At 38.9% G+C, this 13,996-nt stretch overlaps 1 protein-coding gene and 1 pseudogene across 1 annotated transcript in view; both read left to right on the forward strand.

Moving 5' to 3' along the window:
* PHR1 (photolyase 1) overlaps positions 1-11,666 on the forward strand; it is a 47,659-nt gene extending 35,993 nt beyond the window's left edge. The window contains exons 7-9 of the mRNA XM_087388866.1: positions 6,763-6,844; positions 7,213-7,284; positions 10,573-11,666. Coding sequence (XP_087244992.1) covers positions 6,763-6,844; positions 7,213-7,284; positions 10,573-10,767 — 349 coding nt within the window. The 3' untranslated portion in view covers positions 10,768-11,666. The remainder of the gene's footprint in view (positions 1-6,762; positions 6,845-7,212; positions 7,285-10,572) is intronic.
* On the forward strand, positions 7,402-9,324 carry LOC147891772 (uncharacterized; annotated as a pseudogene).
* Positions 11,667-13,996: the final 2,330 nt, after the last annotated feature.

A 13,996-nucleotide genomic window follows, 5' to 3' on the forward strand; every position in this document is an offset into this window, starting at 1 on the left:
GTCGTTAGAGAATCATAGACTTGGACGGCGGGCTCCTTCCTAGCTGGGAATTCTCAAGGTGCCCGACTGCTAACAATGCTCCTAATGAGCTGAGTTTCACACTTATATAGGCATAGGGTGTCTTAGGTGTCTCAACTCTAAACTACTGTAACTTTGCCAAAGGTACGTCACGTTCTACTTGTCTTGAAGTTCAGGTTACATGGCCCTAGGTGCAACTGATTTCTGTAAATCTAGCCATGTTATGTCCAGATATGGACATCACTTCTATCATTTGCTCCTACATGGGGCACTCCACTTGGCTAGTTGACAAACAGATTTACCACTAGTCCATCATCTAGGTTGCAGTGAGCAAACCAAATGAAGAAAGTCCAATGGGTCTAGTTCATACTTAGATTGTTCTCGGGTAATGGACTCCAAGATAGATGATTCATACATACATACTGTGTTGTGGATGTGTTCTATCCTATGGGTCTTATTTGTGCATAGAATAAAAATGTCATTGTTATGAAAGCCATGATGTATGTGTCTAGACCCCATCTTGTGCTAGAATAGTATAACCAAAAAGCGAGCGAGTCAAAGAAAGCGAGTGAGACAAAACAATAAAAGATTTTATAAATCCCCTATTTGAGTAGCAAAAAAATATGATTTATTCAAAATTGCATATGTTTCCTCAATGCTAGACTGTTAATTATGCATATAACTTTAAAGCTACTAACATTAATTTCACCTTTCCCATAAGAGAGTTGGTATGTTTCATTCCAAGTCATTATTAGTATCAAAACTTAACCCTATTGCAATCAAGTTCTCTTTCCACCATAGTAATTGAGATCCTCAATGCAACCCTCCAAACAAGTGGGGTGTTTCCAAGGACTCCTTGAATGGATTAGTCTACATTCCATGCATACGTAAATGCTTAAGCTTTATTAACTCTATTCATTCTTGGAACAAAACCCATGTTTCTTTGTATGAAAAAATATCCCTCCCCCATGATTCACTCTTACATCCCACTAATCCAACTAGTGCAACAAAGTGACCAGAAATTCATTTTTTAGTGCATGAAAATTTACTAGATGGTGCAAAAAGACATGATAATCATCTAAATAATGCCTTGCCATTTGATTTGATATGTAACATGACCCCATTTCGACTTGTAAATCAAAAGATACAGGAATGTGAAAAATTATCTTTTGGGCCAAAACTGGGAGTGCATTAATGCGCTTCTTGTTTTGGCCCAAAAGCTGACATTTTCACATCCCTATATCTTTGCAATTTAACGCGCTCCCAGTTTTGGCCCAAAAGATGACATTTCCACATCCTTGTATCTTTGCAAGTTGTCAAAATTTGGTTGTTTTGGCCCAAAAGATGAGTTTTTGACATCCTTGCATCTTTCGAGTGTCAAATCCAAATGGCATAATGTTACATATCAAATTAAATTAACAATAGATGAATATCATGCCTTTTTACACCATTTAAAAAAATGCGTGCATCGGAATATGAATTTTATGAATTTTTTGCCGATTTGTTGCACCAAATTTAAAGCAAGGTTTCCCATAATAGGGAGTGAGAGGACACTTTCTATTTTGGAAAAAAAAAAGCCAAAATTTAACATCCTCTACCTTTTGATTGCACTTGGGGAGTCACTCTTCATAAACCCATAAAGCATGTGTTAAGAATTACCTCTATTCTTGATTTTTGCGTTTTCTCACGAATTGGTCAAACCCCTATACGTATTTACATTTTCAGTCCTAAAATTGTGACACCCCTCCATAAATCTACATATATAAATTATGTTAAGTTGCTATTTTATAGATTCCCTCATCGCATAAACGGAATGTAAGTCCCCTTATTAAAAAAATACCCCTCAGTGCACTAAAGTGCTATGTTACATGTTTATGAGTGACCTCCCCAGGTAATTGCCAAAACCCAAATGGGGTCACGTTAAAAAAGTCCTCAAATTTGGACTACTCAATTTTAAGAAATGCGACACATAACTCCCTTTTGAATACTTTCTACTTGAAGCAATTATTTTATGGGACACTTACGTTCTTTCTTTGCTTGTTTGATTTTCCTACTGCTTCAACAAATCCTCACTCGCTTTTTCCCGCTCGCTCTATCGACTACCTCGTGCTAGGCCAAGTTTTAACCTAGGCTATTAACCTACCCTTTGGTTGGACTTGGTTACATCCTTTGGGGCCATAACATTCTTATCCCCTTACAAAGAAAGGTTCTAAAGGTGAACCTTTAAAATTGTTTCTTAAAATGGTTCAATATCATTAGTGTCTGTTGACATGAAATTTGGTGTGGCATAAATCGTGTGGAGAATGAATATGTAATGTAATTGTTTGAGGTTCTCTAATGTTCGTGGTTAGTCATAGGCTGCATATCACTAATGATCTCATTTAGTTTTGGCAATCTTTTAGTTCGTCTTTAAACTCTGAAACTGAGGGTGGATGTTTAATAGATACTAACTTTTATGATGCTTTTTTCCCACAATTGTTGAGCTTAGGCTTTTTTCTCACAATTGTTGAGGTTAGTATCTACCTAAGGTCTACCCACTACTCTATCAAACCTTTGAATAATCCAAACCACTAATCACTCAAGGGTGAACCAATGAACTAATCTATAGCTGATCACTACTAATCCATAGCTGATCACTCATATTCCCAACACGCTTTCTCGATGAACAATAGATTTGGCTTTATGCCCATCATATTGAGAAACTTCTCTTGCATGTACCCTTGCAAGAGGCTTGATTAGGATGTCAGCCATTCCATCCTTTGTCAGCTGACATACTAAATCTATGTCATTGCTTAGAAGTTTCTCATGTACTTTGTGATGTTGAACTTCTTGTGCTGAGTTCGAGCATGGATTATTGCATTCTTTGCTTATCTCATAGAACTCTGGTTATCAGGATATTGCATAGTTGGACCTTTCTGCAGCAGTCCAATCGCATTTGTGCTTCTTCTTACTCATATAGCTTTACAAGTTGCACTCTTGCTCCTCTATATTCAGATTCAGTCGTTGATAGATCAACTGTACTTTGCTTCTTTGCTGCTCCAAGATCATTGTCAAGATCCAAGATGAATCTTATAAAGTAGATCTTGTGCCTAAAAATCTTGTCAGAGAAATTGAGTCTACTGTTCTGTAGCAAACTCATGCAGCGGAATATCCTGTGGAACTGTTTTTGTTCTCACTTGAGATTGTACCCACTGATAGGATCCACCACCTGGAAACATGCAAAGGAAAAGCAGCAGCAAAGAATGCCCGAGGAATTCAGTAAAAGATTCCACAACTGTTGGTTAAAAGATGCTCATAAATGAGCTACAACATCCAGCCTCTGTTGGGATTGCTACAGCCAATGGAGGGCTACCTATAACTGAGAACTACTAGGGTGAACTGAAGGTTCTGTTGGGCTCCTGTGTGCCTTGTGAAAGAACTTAAGTCGAATGCCCTAAAGCACAGACCAGGCCAACCTGGTTTGATCTGGCTGACCCAGAAGGGTGCAGGGCCTGTCTGATCTGGCCTGCCAATCTACCAGCCGACCAGAAGGCTGAATGGTCGACATTATTCCAGCCTATAAAAGGCCCAGACTAGGGCCTTTATGCAGCCCTCTTCCCTGCTCAAAAACTGCTGCATTCTGAAGCCCTAAGTGCCAGCATTGTGCGTCAAACTGAGGCCTGCTACACCTGTAAAAAGATACCTGCCATTTACCCCACCAACCCTGATCTACTGTTTTTTGTCCTTCTATCATAGATGGGTAGTGATATCCAACACCTGCTTTTACTAACTCTATTGTGAGTGTAGACCCATGCGTCCAACGATATGCTCTATCTGGCCATGAGTCTTGGTGAATAAGTGGCGGCATTCTCCTTAGTGCAGCAGGAAACTAGTCCGATCACCTCATTTATAATCAGCACCCTTCTGAAATGATCTTGTACATCAATGCGCTTTGTACTTGCACAAAATGTAGGGTTTTTGGCAATTGCAATGCAACTTTAAGTGTTGCTATAGATATCCAATGCTTTCTTCTGAAAAACCTCCATGTCTTTAGGAGCCACAAAGATTTGCATGATGCCAAACACACTGTCCTGTATTCTACCTCGGTGGATGAGAGTGCGAGTGTTGGCTGCTTCCTCCTGAGCCATGAAATGGCTCTTGACTTTAGCAAGAAACAATAGGCAAACGTGGAATGTTGAGCATCCCAGTTTCGGTCCGAATCTGAATCATAGTATACCCATAGAAGTCTATTCATGTGTGGTGCATGATCTCATAAATTGTGGTACCCTTGAGATCTGCAAAGAAGCCTTCGGGTGAGTCTTCCTCCTCGGCTGTGATGAGAACCAGGCTACTAGCTCAATAATCGACCCAAGAAAGCAATGCCCGGTCGGGTGTTGGTGGTCAGGAAGAGAAGACTCCACACCAGTTGTTGATACTTGCGTGTATCCACCAGTTGAGTTGTGTCTTCCTTGCTCGGTCTAGTCCCAACGTGCATCAGTGTAACCACCTTCTTGTGATTGTTGATTTGAAAATCCTTGAGGATACTTCAGTGAAATAAAAACCTTGTCCGGCTCTTGGCATATCTCAATGCAGAGAAAATAATGAAGAAGTGCTAGATCAATCATGCCCAACCAAGTCCGTGTGCACAAGATGAAGAAGAGCTGCTGTGTTCCCTCACATATCTTCGGAAAGGAAACCTATGCATCTTTGCATAAACACAACCTTGACAAAAAGAGATATGTGGCTGTACCGGATCAAAAGCATCCACTGTGTTAAGCCTTTTCAGTGTGCAAAGGCTTTTGGGGTTGGCGTGCGCAATCCTCTTGTGCAAAAGGTCCTTCGTGAGCTGTTCTGAAAGTAAGGTCTTCATCTTATTACCGATAATTGCCAATTTCTCGGTGATGTTCTCAAGCTTGGTCAGCTGAATTTCCCTTTGTCATCCTCAAAGAATGAATTTGTTCTTCGAGATGCAATACTTTGCTTGCATTGTTTGGCTCAAATTTATCTTGCAATGTTTTCCATGCTTATGCTAAAGTCTCCTTTCTCATTATGTGAGAAATGAGGAAGAATCCGGTCCATTTTTTGCATAAAATGCTTGTATTTTCTTGGCATCTATGAGTGGCTTTGTGGATGTGCCTTGTGGATGTGCCTTCCACAATCTTCCACAAGCTCTTTCCTGTGAATGACGAACTTTCCTCGCATGATACATTTGAGCGCCACTCAACTTTTTGTCTACACAAGACATGTTTTTTGAAGTCATGCTTGCAGGAAAATGCTATCCCCAATGTCCAGTATTGTAGTAACTGAAAATAACAGTATTATTTTCGCGAATGGTGAAAACCTGGGTATGGATTTGCTGAAATCACCAAAAGAAAACTATCACACTTGCTAAAACTGCAAATGTCACCTTGAATTGCAAACGTCCTTTAATAATGCTTCAAACTGCTTTGAAATGTGTATAGTAGTGCACAAAATATGAAAGCCCCTTGTTTATGACCCCAAGGTTTCTTGTGAATTTCCAGCAAGAATAGGCTGGCCTGAAAAGTATCACAAATGCATAGAAATACCTTGATGTATGTGCCAAATTCCATTTAAAGGTGAAATTTCAGTGCCAAACGTGAAATAGACTGTCAGCACACACAAAAAAAAGCAATCTGTATCATAAGAGTATTGTTTTTACAATTTTGAGCCTGTTTTGAAGTCGTTTTTACTCATTTTTGCTGGTCACCTGCTTGAATGTGCAAGAATGTAGTGTAGGTTGAACATACGCACTCTTTGCAGTCAAAATAGCTGCCTAATGAAATTTTGTGGTAGATTTTATTTTATTTATTTTTTGAAAGGGTTTGGTTTTGGGACACCGCGCTTGTGTGCGCATAGTTCTTGTAGGCCTCCTAACTTGGTCGCAATCAAAAAGTTCCTTGTTGCAAACCATCTTGGAGTACGTGCAAGGTGGTTCGTGTTGCATGCTTGTTGCCTCGTGTTGCATGGAGGGATCCCTCACTGTGGCAAGCTGTGTGCCTCTAGTTTTGGAGTAAGTTTTGGTAATGGAACTTCTTTTAGGTATTAGTGGAGTTCCTTGTAGTTAACTGTTCATGCCTACGGATGACCTTCAGGGCTTCATAGGTGCATATGTGTGCACAGGAGTGCCTTGGGAGAGAGGCTTTGATACCACTTGTGAAGTTGTGAGAGCATACAAATAAATGAATTATACAAAACTTTGAAATACAAAGAATTAGTGGGTTTTGCAGGGACACTAAACGACTAAACCAAGTCCTACAGCAACACACGGCACAGTGAAATTTTGTGAAGTTTGTGAGAGTGGGGAGAGAACACATGTTGTTGGAGAAATTTTGAGATGCTGGAATGACTGAACCACACTTTCTTTATATTTTAGGAAACCGTAAATGCTATAACTAGATTAAGTCCTAGAGTTACGTTTGGTGTAGTGCATATTATGGTGCCAAAAAATATTATTTGCACAATCTTCTTGCAGAACCTAAACTCCTTCATTGAAGGAAAATCAGATTTCTAATTTGAACTCGTTTTCAACTCAAGGAGATTATTCAATCCATATAAGCACAATAGATCATATTTCTTTTCTGCAGCTTTTGTTGGTCATATTGACACACATGTGCTTCTGTTTGGGAATTATGTTTAGACAACAGATTTTATAGACAGTTAGGATTTGTGGATGTTAGCAAAAATCTATAAATGTTAGGTGCACTTGCCTTGTGAAGGATTTACGTTCCTGGTAGTTTTTTGCAGGATGTATTGGGCAAAGAAAATTCTGGAGTGGACAACAGGACCTGAGGAAGCTCTTGCTGTGTCAATATATCTGAATGACAAGGTTTCCAATTAAAAGCTTCTGTGGTATAGCATATGTGCATCTGCGCGTGGGTCCTGCATGTAATTTTGAAGGGTTGTTTATATCCTATAGGATCGCCATATGGTTGGAAGACTTGAGACCTTATGCATTTGCGGGGCTCAAATATTTGTGTTATCTGAAAGATGTTCTAGGATTGTTATCTGAAAGATGTTCTAGGATTTCTTGTGAGAGAATGCAGGATGATCAGACTCTAAATGATTGGTGTTGTTATAATTTCACACCCCTTTGTACAGATAGTGTGCAATTGTGCGTTGTCAGGCTTCAAACTCAAATTATTTCTAGGGGGATACGATAGCAATTAACTAAATTTTGGTTTGCTATCTTTACAGTATGAAATTGATGGGAGGGACCCAAATGGCTATGTTGGCTGCATGTGGTCAATTTGTGGTGTACATGATCAGGTAACTGTTAGGTTTATTGGATTTGTTTTTCTTTATTATCTGTAATTTGGTTGCTAAGGTTCGCACCTCTGATAGTGGTAGCTCTCTCTCTTCAAAGGATAGGATATCCTTACGTAAATGCCAGCAAAAGTTTGTGATTTTCGGCTTCACTTGTGTGAAGTTAGCTCTGCAGCAAAGACATATGCTTGTTGCTCTATATGTAACCTGGTGCTGGAAAATCCGTACACTTCTCGAGATACGTGCTGGAGCTGTGGAAGTTGAATCACCAATTAGATAGAGTGCTGGGAGAGAAGGGTAAGGAGAAAAACACAGCACTAGGGCCCAAAAATAAGGGCTGGACCCCCATGAAGGTCTTTATTGCAAGAGAATAGTCTTTGTACAATTGGCTCTTGAAAGAGCATAGAATTGAGTACAATTCTGAATACATCTGGGAGGCAAGAGGCCTTTCTTTTATAGACTAGGCCTAGCAAAAATCTAGGGCGTGCTTTCTAAAATTTACTTTTTCATAAAAGCTAAGCTTTCAGGCTTTTCTTCCTAAATTGGAGGCTTCAGGTGCCTTTTTAGTCTTGTGGGCCCTTTTTTAAAGAGGTGCCCCCTTGTCCTTGCTTAAGAGCCTTGTGGGACCTGCTTTTTGTGGTTTTCTCCCCAATCTTGAGTCCCTTTTGCACTCTCTTGGGTCCTGCACATTACACAAACAAATTCCAACACTTTAACCCATTAGAGGTTAGCGAAATGCATGCATTCCTAGTTCTTGGACTATTTCTAGTCCCTTGTGGGCATCCCCACAGTTCTCTTTTTACCAATGCAGGGCAAAAGTAAAACAATAAAACTTACTTCACCATTCTTTGACCAAAGTCAATTCTAATAAAGATTACTCTTTATTTTCTTAGAAGAAGTCCTAGGTGGTGACACTATACCTCAAAAGGATTTGATTTTGAAACTTTTGGGTTCACTTGCAGCCCAAGTCTTCCTTATCTTTGTGCAGCCTGGAAGTTTCATGAAAATCCTAAGAAACCTAGATTCATTGCAGTGGCTTGTAAGACTTCTCTACCGGATGTCTCAAAGTGGTTGACTTATTGCTTATAAGGCCATTTTACCAACTATCCATGAACTTTGGAGAAACTTATCGAGAGAAGCTGATGTTCTAGTAGATTTAAGTTGGATTTTGAATGATTCAGTGGGAGTTTACTAGTCATAAAGTTTATAACTCCTCAGAGTGTTGAAGAGAAGTGTACTCCAATCTTGCTTGAAACATTTGATTTTACTACACTCTATACAAGATAGACTCGGAAGATTTGAAGTCATGTATAAGAAATCTTGTTTCACAAGTTTTCAACTATAGATATGAAAAAGATAGATGCAAAGTTTTAAGAGTTGAAAAATCAGCCTTGTGTTTTGATTTTTGTTGGATGATATCTAAAAAGCAAGGCCTGGATTTGAAAAGGAAAAGGTGCACAAAAGGTGTAGCTGTCGAAGATGTCCTTTGTTGGTTGAACTTCCTTCTAGATAATTTGTTCATAACTCTAGGAGACTCTTTATTTCAACAAAGCATTGGTATTCCCATAGGCACTAATTATGCTGTTTTCTTAGCAAAATTCTACTTTTTAACTAGTTTATGGAGTGTTTAACCTCTTGTGAGACTTGTCAAATTGTTCTTCATAAACTAAGTCAGGTTAGGAGATTCATAGATGACTTATTTGTCCCAGACATTCCAAACTTTAAAGATTTTATGTACAAAGATCCAAACTCTTTTGGTGGAGGAGTTTTTATCCAAAGTTTTGTGAATTTAATTGTACAGCTAGTGGAATCTTTTGTAGTTTCTTAGACCTTAGCATTACTTAATCTTCCTTAGCTTTAAAAGTTGATATCTATGATAAACGACAACTTGAGTATGCTATGTTGAATATCATTCGAATGCCTCACATTGACTCATAAATCTCTGACATGGCTAAATATGGAGGGATTGCTTTCCAATTCTATAGGTTTTCTCGCCTTTGCACAAGAGTGCATTTCTCTCTCAATTTAGTAATTTGCTTGTGAAGAAAAAGCCATATAAGCCATATTATTATTCTGATGCAAAAAGACTAGGATTCTCTGATTTCATTGCTTGCAATATGCGCTTATATGGTTGAGATTCATAGCCATTTGTAAGAGAGCAGACACTGCCTGAACATAAAGGTAAGACCCTCTCATGGCTACCTTTGAGATAGACAAATTCAATGGCCAAGCCTTCCATACTTGCCACAAATGAAAGTTAAACCTGTGCTTATGAAGGAGAATTTGTGGGATTTAGTCAAGCCAGGAAATCAGTCATCACAAGAGGGTAATCCACCACAGCCAAAGGAAAGGGGAAGGCAAGTGACTCTACTTCAACCAACACTAGTAGATGCTAAAATCCTAGAGAAAGCCTATGCAATTTGTATTACTTCTTAGAAGGGCTATAATACAAGAAAAGTAATGAAGAAACTCCACTTTGTCCTTCCTTGTCGTCGCTATATCTTCAGAATTTTGGCTTTCGGTATGTTGAGGATCCTTGAATGTAGAAGCAAAATCAAAGTGGGGAGCTGCTTCTCCCATTTTCTTTTTAATTCTTAGATTTGTTCTATTTTTGGGCGTCCATGTCCTCTTAGGTACCTGTTCTAGTTTAGTTTTGCTTTGTGTGTGTGTGTGTGTGTGATGTAACATAAAAAATAAATAAAGTGTGTGATGCAAACATAATTTTGTTTTTTATTTTAGAGTAAGGGTAATAATTGTTTCCTTGTGCTTGCATTGGTGTTTAATTTGTTGTCTTATTTCTACATTGGTTTATCTTTGTTTCCTTGTGATAGCACATTAGTTGTGTTTCATTTTGCTGCTTTTACAAATAAAAAATTTCAGAGTTAGCTTGGGTTGGTGATGGGAATCTAACCTAATTTAATTCTCTCTCTCTCTCTCTCTCTCTCTCTTCTCTTCACTTTTCTTCTTCTAATTTTCTGCTAGTTTCTTTCTTTATGCTTTCAAAGTTTTTGTTGTTTGGTTGCAATTTCGAAGCTTAGTAAGCACAGAGCTCACCCAAGAGATTCCAGAATCTTTTGAAACCCAAATGGCGGCTTATGCTTGGCTACTGATGAGAACATACATGTAGCTTTGCTTACTGAGTTCTTTTTCTTCTTTTTATTTTTCTCCTTTACGTATTTTTAAAACTCTCTTTTGTTCTTTTGCTTGTTCTATAAATTTTTTAAATATTTGTAAGATTGGATATAGTCTAGTCTTATGAAGGTGTATGCTAAGCTGCTTTATTTTTTGCAGGGATGGCGGGAGCGACCTGTCTTTGGAAAGATACGCTACATGAACTACAACGGGTGTAAGCGCAAATTCAATGTAGATGGATATATTTCATATGTGAAACGCGCAGTGGCCGATTTAAAGAGGAAGGGAAAGGAGGCAAAGGAGGTTGCTCCTTCATCAACTCTCTCAAAGAAAGAGGTGTTTGTGGAGGGGTGAGTCTCATATGGTCCCTTCAGACTTTGACAAAGCAATCAACATTGGATTGCTCAGGGATCTCAAAGGCTGTAAAAGCAAGTTATGACAATACAGATGTGATTTCAAATTTTGCTGTTGCAAGGAACCCTTTTTGCAACAGTTAGAGTATGCTTGGCTGATCTATGAATCTTGATGGGGATGGAAAAATTTCGGGTGGGCTCATGATTTCTGGAAATTCAAAAAATGCTCCTTTCACAGATTGTGGAATTTCAGAATGCTCGTTCATCTGGAGACAGGCTTGTGTGCTTTGTTTCACATTGAGAAAACAGCGGCATGTTGACAGAAGGAAACTTGAAAGCAAGTGCCATTGCACCTCTATGTACAAAGCGAAACATCAGAACGTGTGAGCTTTGGGTTTCAAAATTGGCATTTCTGCTAGAGTCAATTGTGAGGGTTCTCTTTGGTGCATAGGCTGGACAGCAGACTTTATTTTAGAAGGCTAGTACAAAAGGTTTAACAGCACATTTTGCCCCTGAAGTATTAAATTTGGGCTTTTAATTTAAAAAGGAGGGACAAATACATGCATTTATCTTTATGTGCTTGTGAAAGAAAGTTCTACATACAAGGAGGGAGGGTTGCAGCAAGATTTTGATACCACGGAACTAACAGTTGGGTGAAGGAGGATATGGTCCTAATTTTCTTGTTCTTTGCAAGGGATGAAAGTGGTAGAGGGTGGATCTGACAGCCAGGATAAGCCAAAGTTGGGGTGGTGTATGATAGAATAAATGTCATTAACATGTGTTCGAGCACTGTTATGCTCATTTTGGCATTCTCTCTCGCTGGTCAGATGTTTCTTGGGGATGGGGGTGTTTCCTTGTCGTGTTTGCTGGGAGTGTAATCAGGTAGTGTATTTTAATCCTTAGGGTTCATGTATGAAAAAAAATGAAAAATTGGGGTCTGCCTGTCTGGACCGGGTTATCTGACCATCAATTTCGTAGGCTTCATGGTTCGATATTCATACATCTCGGGTGTAATGCTTTGATTTTGAATGTCTGAGAGTTCATTTAGTTATTTGTGCATCTCTGCACTGCATTTTTCTGAATCGATTAGTTTTCTGCAGCACGTTGTGCCAAATGGGAATTTCCATTTAATGGGCATTGGCTTACAAGCTTCTAACTCTATGACCCTAGGCTCTAAGGTAATGTGTGCTCAAGTTGTGGTGGGCAATCAGTTTGTAATGATAGGATGGATATTGAGTGAAGAGTATTATTTTGAGAGTCTATGAGGCAAGAAAAGAAACGAAATTGCAGATTTGAGATAACAGAGATATATTGAAGAGCACAAAAGAGAGCTTGAAGAAGCTGACCAGGAAAGAATATTATAACAAAAATATTCCCTTCGTCTATAGGATATTGCCCCCCTACATAATATTGTAGTGCAAATGATCTAGTTATATCACATCTTGTGCGATGCCTCAATTGGTTTCCTTGCTTGTTTCCTATCCTCATCATTTGCTGCATCACTTACCTGCAATACCTCACGTATATGATGACTCAATTGGCTTCCTTGCCTGTTTCCTATACTCATCATTTTTTGCATACTTCTATCCTAGACCTCATTTATGAAAGACACAATCAATTGATTGAATAATTAAATCAATCTAATCCCAACATAATTACACTGGTCTTATGATACTAAGACATAATATCAATAAAAGAAGCAATGTCGTGGTACGATGTTGAATCATCGACAATACCAACATCTAGGATGGTGAAGCATAGGCCCAAGTAGGTGTTCCTAACTAAGACTCTCAAAGGATCCTTTAGGATCTTCATTGCATTTTATGTAGTTCCATGGATTAGTATGAGTAATACTATTATCGTAATTATCTTATGTAAGTAAATAAACTTTGTAATATTCCGCTTGGTTTGGTTGCAACAACTGTTCTTAGATTTGTGTATGATTGCAAAATTGGATGAGTTTTCGAAAAGCAAATTTTTTTTTGCTCGGGCATCCATTGAGAATTGGAACGATTCTTAATCTATATGCGAGGTTGTTGATCTTTCGATAACTTTGAATCGTCCCGTGAATCTTGAATCCATTTTGATATCTCATCATTTCTCAACACTCTTTAGGTCATTTCAATGTATAAAAGGACATCGTCACCTTCTTTATAAATCATTTATTTTCTTTTCTTACTAGCTTGCTCAATATATTTCTTTCGAGTAGAAAGATCATTGTTCTTTTCAATAACTTTAAATGGTCCCATGCATCTTGGATCCATCTTGATATCGGGTCATTTCTTAACACTCTCTAGAGACAAATTGATGTAATGGGGTGTACCAAGGGTTGTGTGTTGGTTAGTGTGACCAAGTTTGGTTGTAGAAGGTTCTAGGTGTGATTGAGAGATTCATGGAGATGGTGGCATGATTATAGGATCTTGGTGGCTTCTACTATGACATCATCTATGATGTTCACTAGATGTATCTTGGTGCCTATATATTGGGCTCTCCACTCTTGAATAAACAATCTCCATTTTGCTTCATTCCATTGTCTCCTTGATGTTGTTCCATCATGTGGTATCAGAGCCACGTCCACCCTCCTTGAGTCCTCTTTGATTCCCCTAGATTCTCCTAGATTCTTCATCTTCCCCAAATGAAGTTTTCTCTTTCACCTTCCTTCTTGATTTTCCTTAACCTTGTTCTCCCAATCTAGGTGACCATTGCCTGAGCCCTTTCTGCTGTAGCTTCCCCTCAGTAGGGCGCAGTCCACCTTCCGAGGATTTTTGAAGCTAGTCCTCCTACAGCCCGTGCCGACACAATACACAGTCCGTGCCATTTCGTGCAATGCGACATGCTAGAGCCAAATTCCTCTAGTTCCTCTTAGGGGAGGCTGGGTGACACCAAGAGCTATCTACAATTCAAATATGAAGGCAAATGCTTCAGTATTTGAGGTGCAATGATGAAAAAACCAGTCAACTTTTGAGCTTCTGGCTATGGCGACCTAGCACGACATTTTTCCCAAGCTTGGTGCTGGTTCTTCTCTAGTAGTATATCTTTCATCGCATAGTAAAAGCCCCTTCATTGCTTGCTTCTATAACTTCAATTGCACCCTCTAACTTTAGACTATTCAATTTGGGGGTAACAGTGATATTTTCTTCTAATGTGAACCATTGAATATGGTTAAGTGCTAGAAAGTTTCATTATTGTCTCAGTTATCTTTGGGCTTTTGGATGTTTGACCATTGGAAG

This window comes from Dipteris shenzhenensis, chromosome 17 (assembly GCF_047967505.1).
Source record: "Dipteris shenzhenensis isolate YYH24624 ecotype China chromosome 17, Dip_SZ_1.0, whole genome shotgun sequence".
Classification (NCBI taxonomy): Eukaryota; Viridiplantae; Streptophyta; class Polypodiopsida; order Gleicheniales; family Dipteridaceae; genus Dipteris; species Dipteris shenzhenensis.